This window comes from Nerophis ophidion, linkage group LG25 (assembly GCF_033978795.1).
Source record: "Nerophis ophidion isolate RoL-2023_Sa linkage group LG25, RoL_Noph_v1.0, whole genome shotgun sequence".
NCBI lineage: Eukaryota > Metazoa > Chordata > Actinopteri > Syngnathiformes > Syngnathidae > Nerophis > Nerophis ophidion.
In genome coordinates, this window is record NC_084635.1 from 25,636,298 (window position 1) to 25,654,738 (window position 18,441).

At 42.0% G+C, this 18,441-nt stretch overlaps 1 protein-coding gene across 2 annotated transcripts in view; it reads right to left on the reverse strand.

The window, feature by feature from the left end:
- Positions 1–8,096: 8,096 nt before the first annotated feature.
- The window catches only part of LOC133543016 (potassium voltage-gated channel subfamily G member 4-like), a 37,006-nt gene continuing 26,661 nt past the window's right edge, over positions 8,097–18,441 (reverse strand). The window contains exons 3-4 of one of the 2 annotated variants that reach the window (XR_009804279.1): positions 10,305–11,974; positions 8,097–10,008 (exon numbers count right to left, since the gene is read on the reverse strand). Coding sequence is in view for 1 of the 2 variants with exons in the window: in XM_061887371.1 (XP_061743355.1) it covers positions 11,144–11,974 (831 nt within the window). In the remaining variant the exon portion in view is untranslated. Of the gene's footprint in view, positions 11,975–18,441 lie in introns of both variants that reach the window. The other variant, XM_061887371.1, reaches the window with a different exon arrangement.

Sequence of the window (18,441 nt, forward strand, 5' to 3'; positions counted from 1 at the left end):
ATATTTTGATTTCATTTTGTGTTGAAAATAAAAATAAAGACATTTAAAAATATATTTTTTAAGAAATCTTTTCTTGCGGCCCAACCTCACCCAGACTGTGCATCCGGTGGTCCCCAGGTAAATTGAGTTTGAGACCTCTGCTTTAGTAGATCAGACCCTATACTGTATGTATTAGTTAGTTTTCTCCGGGTGCCTTCATTCCTTTCACATCCCAAAAACATGCATGTGACGTTAATTGGGGACTTTAAATAGCAAATAAAGGGATTTGTGTTGTTATACTGCAAAAAAAACTACTTTGTTTTAATCCCAAAATGGAGCCATCAAATTACTGAATCAATTAGCTCCAAACATTTTTGAGCACTTTGTAGTGGAATAGGAGTGGGCGACGCTACACATTTTTGTGAACACCGATTAGCATTGAATGAATTTCTGATTTTAATCATAATCATGCAAAAGATTATCAGCCAACGAACAATGTTACTAATTTGTGAACAAATTACCCATACCTCAATAAAACAATTTAGGATTATACAACAATAACGCGTTGTCTGTCTATCTGTGTTAGCCCTGCCATGGGGTGGCTACTTGTCCAGGGTGTTCCCCGCTTTCCGCCTGAATGCAGTTGAGATAGGCTCCAGCACCCCCCGCAACCCCAAAAAGGGACAAGCGGTCGAAAATAGATGGATGGATGGACAACAATAACAACAAAATACTACAAGTGCCCCTTTGTTAAATACAATAGTTTGAGCAAAATGTAGTCAAGAGCGCAAAGTAACTACACAAAACTACTGTTTGCTCTCATATAAATGCTCCCAAACCCCTTGGGTCCAAGAGCTTCACAAAAAAAAACTAACATATGTGAAAATCATTAAATTATCAACCTCATTATACAATTATGACATTAACATGGGTAATCCTAATTCATCTCAGGCACTCATGGAGGGTGGACGCTCCCCTTTCCTCTCTACTTATCTCTCCGGCTTGCTTGTTTGTCTTGTCTTGTCTTAACTTTCTTGTTGCCTCATTTTGCACTGCTCTCCAAATCTAAACATTGGAACTGTTTAACTGACCTCAACGAAAATGACCAGATCTTGGGTTTAGGGGAACCTGCTGTCGTGACAGAGCGGTTGTGGCTGGACGCAGGACGGATTCTTGGGAGAAGTAGGAGTGCCGCGTGCCTGACGACCCGTTTCAGTCGAGGACGTGAAGATAGCTACCTATTGGGAATTATGACAACAGGACATCTGCTGATTGGAGTAAGCATTGCTCTGGTTTATCGACAAATTCGAAGTTGCTGGCAGTCTTCAAAGTACTCCAAAGCTGCCACAAATGATTGGGGGATAAGGGAAGAACTGTGGACATTTGTGATTTTGGATCACATCGGACTGTCTGCCCGGCAGGTTTGAGGACCAGTCATAGACAATTTAGAGTGAAAAGCAAATTTTATTTTCACTCGCATACAAAAATTGGATTGTTTCCCTGGCTTCGAGACTCTTCCGACACAACAAATGCCCTTCTTGTCTCTTATGGTCACACACCTGTTGTTGTTGACTTTGGACTTGCGACTGCACAGGATCAAGGCCGCGGAACAGAGACACATTGCAGCCACACATACACCCCCCCCCCCCCCCAACCCAATGCCCTCGACGCAAATCCCATAGGGGTGATGAAAGGCTGGTCAGGGCCTGAGAGCTGCGCCCTACCACCATGACCCCGCACTCCCTTCCCTCTGTTGCTCGATATCTCTAGATGTACATTGTAATATGTATATGTGCCTAGCTATGGAGGTTTTTTCCCACTCCAGACTGGGCCCCTTAGGAGCCCAGTCTAGATTGTATTTTTTTACTCATCCTTCCCCAGCATTTGACCTTTTTCCCCATCTTTTACGGGGCGACTTGTGGCGACCCATCAGCGTTCCTGTTCTGTAACCCTGGACACTGTTTGTTTGTCTAATTTTGAAAGGGTTTGTGCTTAAAAAAAAGTTTCGTTGTACATGTACATGTGTGTTGTACAAGACCCATCTTTCTAAACAGCATCATTAAAAATAGTACTAATAAGGATTACACCCAATAGTTCTCAGACGATAATGTAAAAAATTACAAAATTTAACTAAGTTCTTGAACTATAGACCTATTTCTTTACTTGCACAATTTGGTCAAAATACTGAAAAACTACCTTACAACATATTGGACAAATGCATTAATACAAGTGGAAGACTCATGGAGAACCAATACGGATACAGAGCCAATATTTCAACATCGATGCCATTAATTGAAATAACGGAAAAGATTACCAATGCAATACCGATGCCAAACATTGTGCAATGTTTGTAGATCTAAAAAAAGCATTTGACACAATCAATGATCATATCTTAATTAAAAAATTAAAACGGCATGGCATCAGAGTGCTGGTCTTAAACTGGGTAAGAAGCTCAACTTTTTAACTAACAGGAAACAATACATTAATCTAGACATACTGTAGATGTCTACAGAGCAAAAATGCACCACAAATTAATACTGGGACCAACATTTTTCAATTTCTTTATGAATAACATCTGTGAACTTACAATTGACTTAAATTTAGTATTATTTGAAGACGACACGACTGCATTTTGTTGAGGAGAGAACACACAAAATCTAATACGGCATGGTGAGTCAAAAGAGCGGCCCGCCAGAAACCTGAGGGTTGCAGGTTCGCTTCCCACCTATTGACATCCAAAAAATCGCTGCCATTGTGTCCTTGGGCAGGACACTTCAGCCTTTGCCCCCAGTGCCGCTCACACAGGTGAATAAATGATAAATGAATGATAGGTGGTGGTCGGAGGGGCCATAGGCGCAAACTGGCAGCCACATCCGTCAGTCTACCCCAGGGCAGGTGTGAATGAATGTTGAGTCCCACATCTCTGTGAGCGCTTTGAGTGTCTAGAAAAGCACGATATAAATCTAAGTTATTGCTAATAACGGAAAAAAATTACGAATTAAAGAGATGGTTTGAAAAAAACAGACCGCCTTTGAATTTCAGAGTAGTCGTCCCAGTGTAGACATTGAAAGGTAAAACTAATAAAATTTTTGGGTGCATTTACAAATAATAAAATGAACTGGAAATCTCATATAAAATTATACAACATGAGGTAGCAAGAAACACTTCAAAAATGAATATGTAGACCAAAAATCACTTCATATTCTGTCCTGCTCGCTAGTGTTATCATATCTGAGTTATTGTGTAGAAATATGAGTAAATAACTACAAAAGTAAACTTTATTCAGTAACGGTGTTACAAAAGATGTCAGAATAATACAAAGCGTTGGCTTTCGAGAACGTTCAAACCTTTTATTTATTGAAACACATCTATTGAAACTCAATTAATTGGCGCATTTGCAAACAGCTACAATTATGCATTATGCAAACTATAACCTGCGACCCAAAAATGTACAACAATTCTTCTCAACAAAAAAAAACATTTGTTTACATGTAAAACACTTAAGACCTTAGTAAATCTGTATGCGGAATTAACTTATGGAACGGGCTCAGCAAAAAGTCAAACAAAGCACTAATATGATCAACTTTAAGAAAAAGTTCAAACTGGAAGTGTTTTCAAAGTACAGAGATGAAGAATCTTGATAAACATCTTGAACCATATTAAAAAGTGAGATCATTTTATCCATCTCATTATTTGGCTCACAACTGACTTAACTATTTTTTAATGAACCCTTTATTTAATGTTTCAATATGTATTTAATATTTATTTACTAACTCATTTACTTATTCATTTTCTATTGTGTTATAGATTGAGTAATGGGAAATGGGTTATACTTGTATAGCAATTTTCTACCTTGGAGGTATTGTCTTGCTCTAAGACACAACGGACGTGAAGCCGGGGATCGAACCAGGAAGCCTTACGTTGTTGACACGGCCGCTCTACCAACTGCAACGCTGTCCCCCGTACAAACAGATGTGTTAGAAACTGCAATGAAACCAAAAGGAGTAGGAATAAACAACATCTGCTTCTAAATAATCCTACCATTATTCATCTGATACTACTTTTGCTATCGACTGAATATGGATCGATCCATCTGGCCGATCCATCTGTTTATTATGAAATATATTTAGTTAGAATGTGAATGCCAAACTAGAGAGGTATTGGCCCTATTCTTGAATGAAAATGAATTATTTGTCACTCATCTTCCATACTTGGACACATATGCTCACATATTTTGCTGTAAAAGAATGTATATATATGCAGAAAATTGCTGCTGGAACCTCGCTTGTAGTCTCTGGCAGAACAGCCGGCTGTGCAGTTGGAGCTGAGCTAAAGAAGAAGTGGGAGGGAAAAAAAGAACAGCATGATTGTTGTGGACTTTAATGTTACTGGGTTTTTTTTGGATTGAGTCATCAAGGCTGCCAACCTAAGTTTCTAGTTAAACACACAAAGATATACTGACACAGGCATATTTAGACATAGTTCATGTTTGGTTTAGTACGGGGGTCAGCAACCCACGGCTCTCAAGCCGCATGCATCTCTTTTGTGCCGCCCTAGTAGCTCTTTTGTGCCGCCCTAGGGCTCCCTAGGACATTTTTAAAAAAGGATTGAAAATGCAAAAAGATGGGGAGGAAATATTTTTTTGTTTTAGTATGTATTTTTGCTTGAGGACAAACATGACACAATTATTCCCAAATGTTAGAAAGACCACTGTTTAATATGTTTGTGTGTATGTTTCACTGATGAGAGCATTTGGTGAAGATTGTCTTGTCCTACTAATTTTGTCAGTTCTTGAACTCACCATAGTGTGACTGTGACACAACAGTTTGTTTACATGTAAAATCTTCCACTCCTTCTTTGTCTCATTTTATCCACCAAAAGTTTTATGCTGTGCGTGAATCTACAAAGGTGCACTTTGTTGATATTATTTACTTGTTGAAGGGCTAATCAGGCATTTTTGGTCGGTGCATGACTGCAAGCTAATCGATGCTAACATGCAATTTAGGCTAGCTGTATGCACATATTACATCATTATGCCTAATTTTTACAAACCCTGTTTCCATATGAGTTGGGAAATTGTGTTAGATGTAAATATCAACAGAATACAATGATTTGCATATCATTTTCAAACCATATTCAGTTGAATATGCTACAAAGACAACATGTTTGACGTTCAAATGGATAAACATGTTTTTTGTTGCAAATAATCATTAACTTTAGAATTTGATGCCAGCAACACGTGACCAAGAAGTTGGGAAAGGTGGCAATAAATACTGATAAAGTTGAGGAATGCTCATCAAACACTTATTTGGAAGATCCCACAGGTGTGCAGGCTAATTGGGAACAAGTGGGTGCCATGATTGGGTATAAAAACAGCTTCCCAAAAAATGCTCAGTCTTTCACAACAAAGGATGGGGCGAGGTACACCCCTTTGTCCACAACTGTGTGAGCAAATAGTCAAACAGTTTAAGAACGTTTCTCAAAGTGCAATTGCAAGAAATTTAGGGATTTCAACTTCACGGTCCATAATATCATCAAAAGGTTCAAAGAATCTGGAGAAATCACTCCACGTAAGCGGCATGACCGGAAACCAACATTGAATGACCATGACCTCTGATCCCTCAGACATCAATCTCTAAAAGATATCACCACATGGGTTCTAACACTTCAGAAAACCACTGTCACTAAATACAGTTCGTCGCTACATCTGTAAGTGCAAGTTAAAGCTCTACTATGCAAAGCGAAAGCCATTTCTCAACAACATCCAGAAACGCCGCCGGCTTCTCTGGGCCCGAAATCATCTACGATGGACTGCTGCAAAGTGGAAAAGTGTTCTGACGAGTCCACATTTCAAATAATTTTTGGAAATTATCGACATCGTGTTGTCCGGACCAAAGAGGAGGCGAACCATCCAGACTGTTATAGATGCAAAGCCTGCATCTGTGATGGTATAGGGGTGCATTAGTGCCCAAGGCATGGGAAACTTACACATCTGTGAAGGTACCATTAATGCTGAATGGTACTTACAGGTTTTGGAACAACATATGCTGCCATCTAAGCGCCGTCTTTTTCATCGACCCCCCTGCTTATTTCAGCAAGACAATGCCAAGCCACATTCAGCACGTGTTACAACAGCATGGCTTCGTTAAAAAAAGAGTGCGGGTACTTTCCTGGCCTGCCTGCAGTCCAGACCTGTCTCCTATCAAAAATGTGTGGCGCATTATGAAGTGTAAAATACGACAGCGGACAGCAGACTGTTGAACGACTGAAGCTCTACATAAAACAAGAATGGGAAAGAATTCCACTTTCAATTAGTTTCCTCAGTTCCCAAACATTTATTGAGTGTTTTTAAAAGAAAAGGTGACATAACAGAGTGGTGAACATGCCCTTTCCCAACTACTTTGGCACGTGTTGCAGCCATGAAATTATAAGTTATTTATTATTTGCAAAAAAAGAAAATAAAGTTTATGAGTTTGAACATAAAATATCTTGTCTTTGTAGTGCAGCGGTCGGCAACCTTTACCACTCAAAGAGCCATTTCGACCCGTTTCACAAAATAAAGACAACAATGGGAGCCACAAAACTGTTTTGAAATTCAAAATGAAATAACACTGCATACAGAGATTTTTTTTACTTTGTGCTATGTATAAACCAGGGATCTCAGACGTGCAGCCCACACCTTAATATGAAATGTTAATGATAGCTTTTTTATATGAGTTTTATATGAATGCCGCTTGACAGCATCACATTTGCCAACCCTCCCGACTATTCCGAGGGACTACCAAATGTCAGATCAACTTTTCTCGTGAAAGTTCGTAGAATTTCCCTCGATTATCAATAATCAGGGCATCCTACGAAGGTGCTGTCTTTGACGCCCTCTACAACACGTTCAATTAGCTTGCCAGCCCAGTCACATGTCGTATGAGGCTTCTGCAGATACACATGCCAATTGTTACACTGAGGGTTGTGATATAAACAACTTTAACACTCTTATTAATATGCGCCACACTGTGAACCCACACCAAACAAGAATGACAAACACAATTTGGGAGAAGATTGGCACTGTAACACAACATAAACACAAAAGAAAAAAAACCCAGTATCCCATGCATCCCACTCTTCCGGGCTACATTATACACCCAGCTAGCACCAAATCCCCCCACCCCCTCCGTGCGTCGGTTGAGGTGGGCGGGGTTCGGTGGTTGCGGGGGTGTAGCTCGGAGGGTCGCCAGGTCGTGTGTCCGAGTCCACTGGGGACAAGTCAGGTGGCGGTGGCGAATGGAACGCCGCCGCTGAGAAAGTTTTGGTGGGCGACCTCGAAGAGGCCACATCCGTGGCCGACGGGGAGGAGGATGTGCCCGGCGAGGAGGATGACCAGGGCATGGCCACATCCGTGGCCGACGTGGAGGTGGGCGCATCGGCGCCGCCGTCATGGCGGGCTTGGAAGCAGCAGACGAAGCCGGCGCTGATGCAGCAGACGAAGTCGGAGCTGGTGCAGCAGACGAAGACGGCGCTGGTGCCGCCGATGAAGCAGGTGCAGGTGCTGCAGCCAAAGCAGGAACGGGTGCAGCAAACAAAGCCAGCGGTGATGCAGGAGAAGAAGGCGGCGCTGGAGCAGCAGATGAAGACGACGCTGGTGCCGCAGACGAAGCAGGTGCGGGTGCTGCTGCCGAAGCAGGCATGGGTGCAGCAGACGAAGCCAGCGCTGATGCAGGAGAAGAAGCCGGCGCTGGAGCAGCAGACGGTGCAGGTGCGGATGCTGCAGGCAAAGCAGGCGCTGGAGGGTCAGGTGCCGGAGAGTGATCCAGCCTTGGATCAGGTGCTGGAGTAGGAACCAGGATAGGGACAGGAGCTGGAGTGGGATCCATACCAGCACTAAAGAAGCGGATGCCTGTGGTCTGAAAATGTCTCTAGGGGTGGTTGGAGGGAGGTCAGGAAGGAGGTAGACTGGGTGGGAGCAATAGTCACTGGGGGCAGGACTTCGGAAAACTGAGACTCAGTTTGGAACTGTAAAAACATGTCTTGAAAGTGTCTGAAGGCACCATTCAAGTCCATTGCGGTTGACTGAGGGAATTATTATTTTTTTTCAATTCCTCATCACCACTGTCCTCAGGAGACGTCAGAGGAGTGACGTCACGGCTGCAGTATGTGTGACTGACTGGCCAGCCGGAGGAGTCTATAGAAGGGAAAACGAAGGCTTTACCAGACATGTGAAGTGAGTCCTGGACGGGTTGAAGCTGGCTGTGTCCCGGAGGGAGTGATGGTGGGGTTAGCGCGTCTCTGTCTTTTTCGCGACTTCCGCCTTTGCTGATGAGTGCGAGCGGGTCATAACCGGACCAGGTGGAGTCGAGCGGGGCTTGGAGACCTCGTGGCCCCCAGATCATCTCTTCACCCGGTGCGCAGCGGAATATCCCAGCCTCCATCGCTTGGGCTAACCTCCACGTAACTTCATCAAACTCTTTAATCTCCGCTGCGAGAGAACTTCCTAGTGCTCGCATTTTAATGTGACGCTCAGCTGGCATCGTGGTGAGGGTTTGTTCCTCAAGGATGCAGTCGGATATGGACACAGCGTGTAGGTAGGAAATTAAGATTTATTTACACTAACAAAACAAACTAAGAACAGAAACACTTGCACAAGGCACTAAAGACAAAACAAACAGAACTAGCATGGGAGCTAGAAGGAACTAAAGGCGCTAGCATGTGAGCTAGGGAATAAACAAAGGAATAGCGTGGACAGTAATTAGGAGGCAGGTGTGCGTCAATAACAAAAGGCAGGTGACACAAATGCATGGTTATGACAACAGAACAAAACAGGAAGTGCCACCAGGAACTACGGAAGACAAACGCTAACAAGATGTGATATAAAACAGAATCAAAACCAGAATAAGACATGATCCGAGCAGCGGATCATGACAGTAAGGATCAGTTCTAAATATTAATAGGGGTTCAACGATTCATAAATTACAAAAACAACCTTCAATTTGTAGTTTTTTGCTTCAATCATTTGTTTAATGAGTAAAAACAACAAGGCAGAAAGAGAGTAAAGGTTCCAAAGAAAAAAGACAGACATGGTGGGGAAATATTTAAAGTGTCAAACAGAGTTGGCATTTCACAATAGCACTGCATCAATGAGGCAGCATATTACCAGAAAGCATTTTGCATATATAAGTGGAGGAACAAAGTAAAAGTCTGGTTTGGCAGCTAACGCCATCCCTTATGTTTGACTTGCATAATGGAGGTGTTATCACATGGTGGCATCTGCATTCTGTATGCTACAGAGTTGTTAATTGTTACTCAGGTTATCATACTTTATCAGAGTCTTTTTGTTTGTTTACTTCTTTAAAATGTTTTGTTAGGCTTTGGTTCTTATTTATTAAAAAAAAAAATATATTTATGTAAGTAATATACAGTGATGCTCCCATGGAAAAACAAAATCAGTTTCAATGTTTTGTGCATTTATATGAAGAAAAAATAAAAGTAATTAGAATAATCCTTGTAAGTAAACAATATAATTGCTGATACATTGTGTTTGCCAACTATTACCACACACAGCTTTTTACACCACAGGAACCTCACACAGGGCTTGAATAATATATAATGAGCACATGCCCTCCCCGAAAAAAAAAAAAAACAATTTAAGTAACAAGTAAGCACAAATATCCACTCAAGGTCCTCACTTTCCTATTTAAAGCGCTTACACGCATACCTAAGGGAACACCGGTTTCCCAACAGCTAGATAAGATGAATACATAATAATATCATACATGGAGCTGTTTCGAACAGGAAGAAAGAAGAGGCCAGGAAGGAGCTGCTTGAAACCAAAAGATATGCCTGCCATATCAGCGGGGTGAAGATATATTACGGCGTCACATAAGCTTATCATGTCCGGGCAGATGGGCAATGTCATGTTACAAGATGTGTGCAGGTGGGTTCGCTGCTCTTCCTGCTGCAGCCATTGATGTGAATAGACAGGTGTCATACTTATCATAGGTTTGTGTCGATCCCATTCTTGAGTCTTTCATCTTCCTTCTGAATTATGATGACAGCAAAATGGATTTAGAATTAGTCAATAAAAAACGAGGGGCTTGTCATCACCGCACTAAAGCATCCATTCAACTTTTATCAGAACTGGTCACTGTTACTTTGTTTTCTAAACATGTGAAATACATATATATATATATATATATATATATATATATATATATATGTATATATATATATATATATGTATATATATATATATATATATATATATATATCCAGCCATCCATTTTCTACCGCTTATATATATCTGAAATTGTTTAATCATATTAAGTGACACTCACTGCTTGTTGATCTTGTGTGGGGGCGATTTCTCTATGGCTGCCAAGAAACCTCAGTTTTCCCCTAAAATGTCAAAGAAAAAGTATATGTACTTTTGTGGTGTTACCATTTCATTGATTATATATTCGCTAGAATGCATTTAACTTTTGTTCGTAATCAGCTACTTCCGCAACAGCTGAGGCAATTTTCTTGTCATTCATTGTGATAGTGTCACCGTATATTAATGTATATGTGTAGAGGCTGAGCGTCCATTGACTTCAAAAGGGGAGCATAGAATGGGATTTTCCACTGTAGCCAAACAAGACATTGGATGAATGCTCAGCTTTTCCCCGTGTAAATCTGACCTGAACGCTGACCTCCTACGTGATGATTGGATGACCTGTCTTTTTAAATCAATTTTTTATTCACAGAAAAATTAGCGAATCTGCAATCTTGAAATATAAACCAATGCCAGAGCAATTTTACCATCTTCTAAGTAACATTTTCTTTGTAAAATCCAGCATTTGTTGTCGGAGACTGTACTCTTGTTAAGAGCGGAGCTGAAAATGAGCTTCCCTCCACTTAAAAGACCAGCAGCCACCACGATTCTTGTGGTATGTAGTTCACTGTTCTACTTGTTAGTTTGGAATGGAAGTTACGGAAAAAAACATTTCCCATCAGTTTCTTTTCTTTGTGGATTCGTGGTGGGGAGGAAACTTAAAAACAAAATAGGTTTCTCGTACTAGATAGGCCCAGTTGACCAGGCGATGAGGTAATTACTCGTAAAAGCTTTTAGAGTATATAGCTTGACCATTTCAAAACAACTGAAACCTTTTTTAAAATCGTGCCCCTCCTTAGGTTCCTAGAAAGCTGTACATGGAAGAGTAGCGTTATTATCTCTGTCTGTCCCTCCATCGATGTGACCAACTGTGCAAAGAGACGTGAGCTTATTTGCTCTGGAGCCCCTCTGCTCCAACTCCTCTGCCATTTCCTCGCCTCGCTCCGCCTTGGAAATCCTCTCATAGTCCTGCTTTAATTCCTGATAGGAGCGAGAGAAGGTATGGAAGATTGAAGTGGCTGGAAATGCCATGATGAGTATTCCACTCAGGATACTAGTCAATGCCACCATCTGTCCGGGTATGCTGCGCGGAACCATGTCTCCATAGCCGACTGTTGTCATAGAGATGATTGCCCACCAGTACGTAGCCGGAATGCTGCTGAAGCTGTGTTGCGGATGAGTGGCAGCGTACGGCGCGAGCTCGCTCTCTGCAAGGTGCACCAAGGGTGAGTAGAGAGTAACGGCCACGCACACAAACAGCAGCAGGAGGCCAAACTCCCTCATGCTCCGTTGCATAGTCAGTCCCAGTGTCTGCAGGCCTAAGGAGTGACGCGCCAGCCTCATCACATACAGGATGCGCAGTGCTCGCAGGAGGCGAAGAATGAGACTTAGTTTGTCCAGGTAGCCTCTGCCAGCTCCCATGACAGCTTCCTCCCGAGAATCATCTCCGACATCCACCACCAGGGACACGTAGTATGGCAGGATGGCGATAGCGTCTATTATGTTGAGGGGACCACGAGCAAAGGCCAGCTTGCTCTGGGCGTTTATGAATCGCAGCATAAATTCTAAAGTGAACCAGGCCACGCAGATGGATTCCACCACAAACATGCTGTGGCACTTCTGGGAGCACTCGCCCTGAAAGACACAGGTTGAAGAGGACACTCAGAGGGGGTTCTACTTAGCTTTTGCAGCAAGTAGTAACAAGACTTTCAACAATCCATCCAAACATCGATAGTATCGATACCAAGGGTAGTGCGAGAATACGATGAGTCGGGCTGGGCGATATATCCAAATACACGATATATCGCGGGTTTGTTTATGTGCGATATTGAAAATGACTATATCGTGATAATCGAGTATAGGTTCTCACACAGTTGCTTTTAGCTGCGGGCCTTACACTACAGGCTCTTCCCACTCTTTGTTGTCCCTCCTCACAGACAGCAAGCACACCTTCTTACATACATCACATACTGTCACATCATACGTCACATGCGTATACGCCATCGCGTAACAGAGGTAGCAGCATGGGTAACGTTAGCTGTGGTGCTAGCGGTAATGCGAGAAAAAGAAGGTGCGAATCGGGTAACAAATGAAGGAAGAATTAATTCCCTAGAAAAACCAAGAAACTTGAAGCCAAACCATCGTCTGGCGGTGGTTTGGCTTCAAGTGGGAATATGTCGAACAGACAACCGTAATTTGTCAAGTGTGGTGCTAAAGCGTTGCTACCAAAAGTAGCATTACTGCTAATATGTAGCATCATTTGAAAAGTCACCTGCTAAAGAATGAAGAGTTTTTACTCCGTATGTCATGCCATACGCCCACAAAAGTGTACTCTATTTGTTCTGAACTATTGTAGTGGCGTTCTGTACAAAAAGTGCACTTTATTTAGTGTTGTTTTGATATGTCATCTTAGTGACATCATGCACAAAAGTGCACTTATAGCTTGTTTTAAAATGTCTCTGACAATCTTGCACTTTCAGTTTTGGAAATGACATGAACGTTTGTGCCAATGCTTAATAACTGTTTAATAAATATAGTTTTGGTCAATTGACTTAATTGTGGTTTCCCTCACTGCATGAAAGTTTAAAATGAGCATATATTAATGCAGTATGAAGAAGATTGTTTTAATATAGACACATAGAGTCATCATACTGGGGTGATTATATGTATCAAGTAGGGATGTAACGGTACACAAAAATTTCGGTTCAGTACATTTTTGGTACAGTAAAAAAACAACACAATATAAAATGTTTGGTTATTTATTTACCTAATTCGCAAAATGTTCCACCAAAAATATTTTTCTTTGTGGAATATCTAATGTGAAGTAATCGGATCCTTGGATAGGTCAATAATTCATAATAGCATTGATTTTGATTCAATATCATGTCTTGAGCAATGACAGTTTGAAAGAACAAAAAAACACCTTTGTTTCATTAGTCAACATTGCAACTTTTTTCAAGTTACATTTCGCCTTTAAGCTTTTTTATTTCACTTTTGTTTGTATTTTTGTTTATTTAATTGGTATTTTTAGAATGTGCCGTGGGCCTTTAAAACATTAGCTGTGGGCCGCAAATGGCCTCTGGGGAACACTTTTGACACCCCTGCTATAGATAATAAAAAATAGAATCTGATAAATCTATGAGTAAAAAGCAGAGCCTGGCGACGCATGCTCATTTATCATAACTCTTTTGCTCTCGCTGTCTCTGCCCCTCCCTAACGAATGCTGTTGCGTGCACAAATTGTCGTGTTTTAAACCCCTTCTTAACCCTGAACGTACATTGAAAATACACGCAACCTTAATTTAAAATGCCGGACATTTGAGGCATTTAAGAATCTCCACCCGGACAGCTCCACAAAAGAGGACATGTCCGGTGAAAAGAGGAGGTATGGTCAGTCTATTGTAGCCCGGTCGCTGCTAGCATGCTGTGTGTTGTGCCTCGGTGTGTAATGTTTACACAACGTGTGGTACGCTACTTAATATGTCCTTGTGGAAACTCGTTCAGTTGGAGGGTCTTCCGGGTCTGGCTTTTACATGTTGTCCTAGCCCAGTCGCTGCTAGCATGTGTACTTGTTCGGTACACCTCCGAACCAAACGGAAACCCCCGAAACGGTTCAATACAAATACACGTACCGTTACACCCTTAGTATCTAGTGTTCATTTAAGGCTAAGGCAAAATACAGAGATATAAATCGTGTATCGTGACATGGCCTAAAATTATCAAGATATTAAAAAAAGGCCATATCGCCAACCCCTAACGATGAGTATTGGATCGACACTGGCGTGATAAAATTCATATTTTTCATTTCTCTACCAGGGCATCACAATTACTCAACATTGTTTTAATTGCCGCAATAAGCTAATGCGTCTTGAGTTTTTTTGTTTTTTTTCTATTTTTCGTTTAAAATTATCAAGCCTCGCGCCATTAACCTTCTGGCCAATCAAAAGTGGACAGAAAAAACAACAAGTTTGATGACGCAGACCATTGCACCCCTTGTGTAAGGCTGCACGAATTGACAATAAAGTTTTTATTTATTGCAATAAAAAAACCCGCAAGAGGCTGTTTTTTTTTGGGAGTGACAGCAATGTTCGGTTAGTTCGTCTCTACCTCAAACAGTTAGAAAAAGGTCTCACTCTGTGCATCGCTCTCAGCACATTAAACGTGTTTATTTAACAATAGATTTAACTGAACACAGTGAGCCCTCTTTTTAGTCATTCACAATCCTTGTTCTGGTGGGCAGAAAGCGAGACACCAGTTTTACACACAAGAAGAATAAACCCCCTACTTCCAACTCGCCAGTAACAAAAGCTGCAAAATAAGTACAGGGGTCGGGAACCTTTTTGGCTGAGAGAGCCATGAAAGCCAAATATTTTAAAATGTATTTCCGTGAGAGCCATATAATATTTTTAACACTGAATACAACTGTCAGGTTCAAACACTGATGACATGTATTAAACAGACAAGAAGCAAGGAATTCAACAGAGACTGGATTCAATTTAGCTCAATGAGGAGAAACCCGTAGACCTGTACCCTTGTACAGTGTCGTCCCACAAGAGAATTCTATGCCTCCTAACAACTAAGTGCGTACATCTCTTATTCTTTTTAATAACATGGTTATTCTGAGGTTAACCAGTAATAAATAAAATACTCTTGACCATTAATGCGACTTCTTGAACAGGTGCGGTAGAAACGGATGGATGGATTAAAATGCATGAGAATGTTTTATATTTTAAACGTTATTTTTAACACTGTGATTACCAGCAGAATTATTAATTACTTATCGTGTTAAGCAACGTCAGATTTATCTGAGAGCCAGGTGAAGTCATCAAAAGAGCCACATCTGGCTCGAGATCCATTGGTGCCCTGCCCCTGGCATAGTGGGTAGAGCGGCTGTGACAGAAACCTGAGGGTTGCAGGTTCGCTCCCCGCCTTTTGACATTTAAATCGCTGCAGTTGTGTCCCAGGGCAGGACATTTCACCCTTGCCCCCGGTGCCGCTCACACTGGTGAATGAATGATGAATGAATAATAAGTGGTGGTCGGAGGGGCCGTAAGAGCAAAACTGGCAACCTCGCTTTCGTCAGTCTACCACAGGGCAACTGTGGCTACAAATGTAGCTTACCACCACCAGGTGTGAATGAATGATGGGTTCCCACTTCTCTGTGAGCGCTTTGAGTATGTAATAAAAGAAAAGCTTGATTTAAAATCCAATCCATGGATTGGATGTTATTACTACATTAGTAGGAAAAATATCTGACTACAAAGCCACATGTCCCGTTATGGTGATAGTTAAGCTTCAGATTGGATGGGAAATACACGCCTATCAACGCGTACGAACGAGTGAGAATAAACTAAAAGACATCGTCCGACATAGTTTTTCCAATTGGGATAAATATGCTCTTCAAGATGTTCAATATTTATTTATTAACGGTAAGATTTTGATGAAATTATTAAATTTTTTATTTTATTGTTTCTTAATTTTTTCAGGCTAACAAAGCTTTTTACCTGGGGTGGCATAGCTCGGCCATGCCGTGCCAGCAACTTGAGGGTTCCAGGTTCAATTCCCGCTTCCGCCATCCTAGTCACTGCTGTTGTGTCACGATCCGTGACTCGGATCGTTAATGGTTTTGCCCTTTTTATGTCTTTGTTCATGTTTTGTTTCTGGACTCTGCCGATCCTTGTTTGAGCACTTCCTTGTTTGTGTTAGTCACCATGGGAACGTGTTCCTCCTCACGGGCTCCTGTCACACACCTGTTTCTAATAATTATTTGTGTATTCAAGCCCACCTGGTTCCTTAGTTCGTCCTCGGTCCATTACTTGCTTTTCGCAACACGTCACGTTTTGTATCCTTGTGCCCTCGATTATTTTGTGCTAAGTTCCGCCTTAGCTTCACGTGCGTGTGGCACGTCGTTTAATGTTTTCTGTTTCCTGCTACGTTTTTAGCATTAGCTTTCCGTGCATTGGCACGCGCTTTGTTTTTCCCCTTTTTTGCACCAGTGTTCTCTTGTTTTATTATATTAAAACGTATTCTTACCTGCAATCCTGCTGACTGGTAGTGTGTGCATCCACAAAGTGGCAACTCCGCGCAACAAGTGCGCCGAACGCGTGACATGTTGTGTCCTTGGGCAAGACACTTTACCCACCTGCTCCCAGTGCCACCCACACTGGTCTAAATGTAACTTAGTTATTGGGTTTCACTATGTAAAGCGCTTTGAGTAACTAGAGAAAAGCGCTAAATGAATATAATTCACTTCACCCTCCAATTACATTACAAAGGTAAATTCTACAGAAATGGCTGATAAAATGTTTTACATATTTTCATATGGTTACTACCAATATTACTATATTGGTATATGATATGTGCACAGCTAAATAAGTTACACACAGGCAAGGCCGCGGGTCCTGACGGTGTGAGCCCCTGGGTGCTCAAAGCCTGCACCCCACAGCTGTGTGGTGTGCTCCAGCACATCTTCAACATGAGCCTCAGGCTGCAGAAAGTCCCCACACAGTGGAAAACTTCATGCTTGGTCCCCATCCCCAAGTGCACGCGACCCAGCACATCAAAGGACTACAGGCCGGTGGCGCTAACCTCCCATATCATGAAGACCATGGAAAGGTTGGTCCTGGAACAACTACGCCCTACAGTCAAGCCCCACCTGGACCCACTCCAATTCGCCTACCAGCCACGACTTGGAGTGGAGGACTGTCGAACCGAGCCCACACCCACCTAGACAAGCCTGTTAGCAGTGTGAGGGTCATGTTTTTTGACTTCTCCAGTGCTTTTGATACCATACGGCCTGGGCTACTGGGTGTGAAGTTGGAGAAGATGCAGGTGGAGGCCCCCTTGGTGTCCTGGGTTATAGATTACCTGACTGACAGACCACAGTACGTGCGACTGCAGGACTGTGTGTCTTACAGGCTGGTCAGCAACACTGGGGCCCCCCAGGGTACAGTCCTCTCCCCCTTCCTCTTCACCATTTACACCACCGATTTCCACTATCAATCAGAGTCCTACCACATTCAGAAGTTTTCTGATGACTCAGCGATAGTGGGGTGTATTGAGGATGGTGATGATGAGGAATACAGGGCACTGCTGGAGGACTTTGTCACACGGTGTGGAAATAATCACCTCCAGCTCAATGTGACTAAGACCAAGGAGCTGGTTGTGAACCTGGGAAGGAGGAAGAGTACTCCGGCAACCCCTGTTTGATGTGGCCATGGTTGAGGATTATAAATACCTAAGAGTATACATCGACAACAAACTGAATGGGTCAAAACACGCTGAGGCCCTCTACAAGGGACAGAGCCGCCTCTACTTCCTCAGGAGGCTAGGATCCTTCAACGTCTGTACAAAGATGTTGAAGATGTTCTACGAGTCAGTGGTGGCGGGCGCCTTCTTGTACGCCGTGGCTTGCTGGGGCAGCGGGCTGAGAGTGAGGGACACAAACAGACTGGAAAAGCTGGTAGAGAAGGCCTGTAACGTGGTGGGAGTGGAGCTAGACTCTCTGGCGGTGGTGTCGGAAAGGAGAAGTCTAGCAAAACTCCTAACCATTATGGACAAAACCTCCCACCCACTGCACTGGGACCTTGCGGAGAGAATGAGCACATTCAGTGGAAGGCTCAGACTCCCAAAATGTAACACGGAACGACACAGGAGGTCCTTCATAACGACAGCCATTAGGCTGTATAATGCATATGTTTCATCTTGACTGCACTTAAATGTAGAATATATGTAGAACATATTTATATTATTCATCTATTATTTGTTATTATTATTGTTTATTGTGAGCGAACTGTGGTGTTGAATTTCCCCCAGGGATCAATAAAGTACTTTCTATTCTATTGTAGTCTATATATTATGATTACATTACTTTATAATCACAATATAGGTTTAAATCGGTTATTTATTCAGTTTAAGAGCATGATGTAGACAAGAGCTCGGAGTTTAAATAAATATTTAGTACGTATCAATAAATACTTTCTTAAGTAAATTATTTCATATTGTTCTAAAAATGTAATGTTTGATAGTCTAAAAGTAACATGTCTTTTTGCACTTGTTATTTTCGGATTTTTATGTACGAAATATAAAAATTGCAAATCGAAT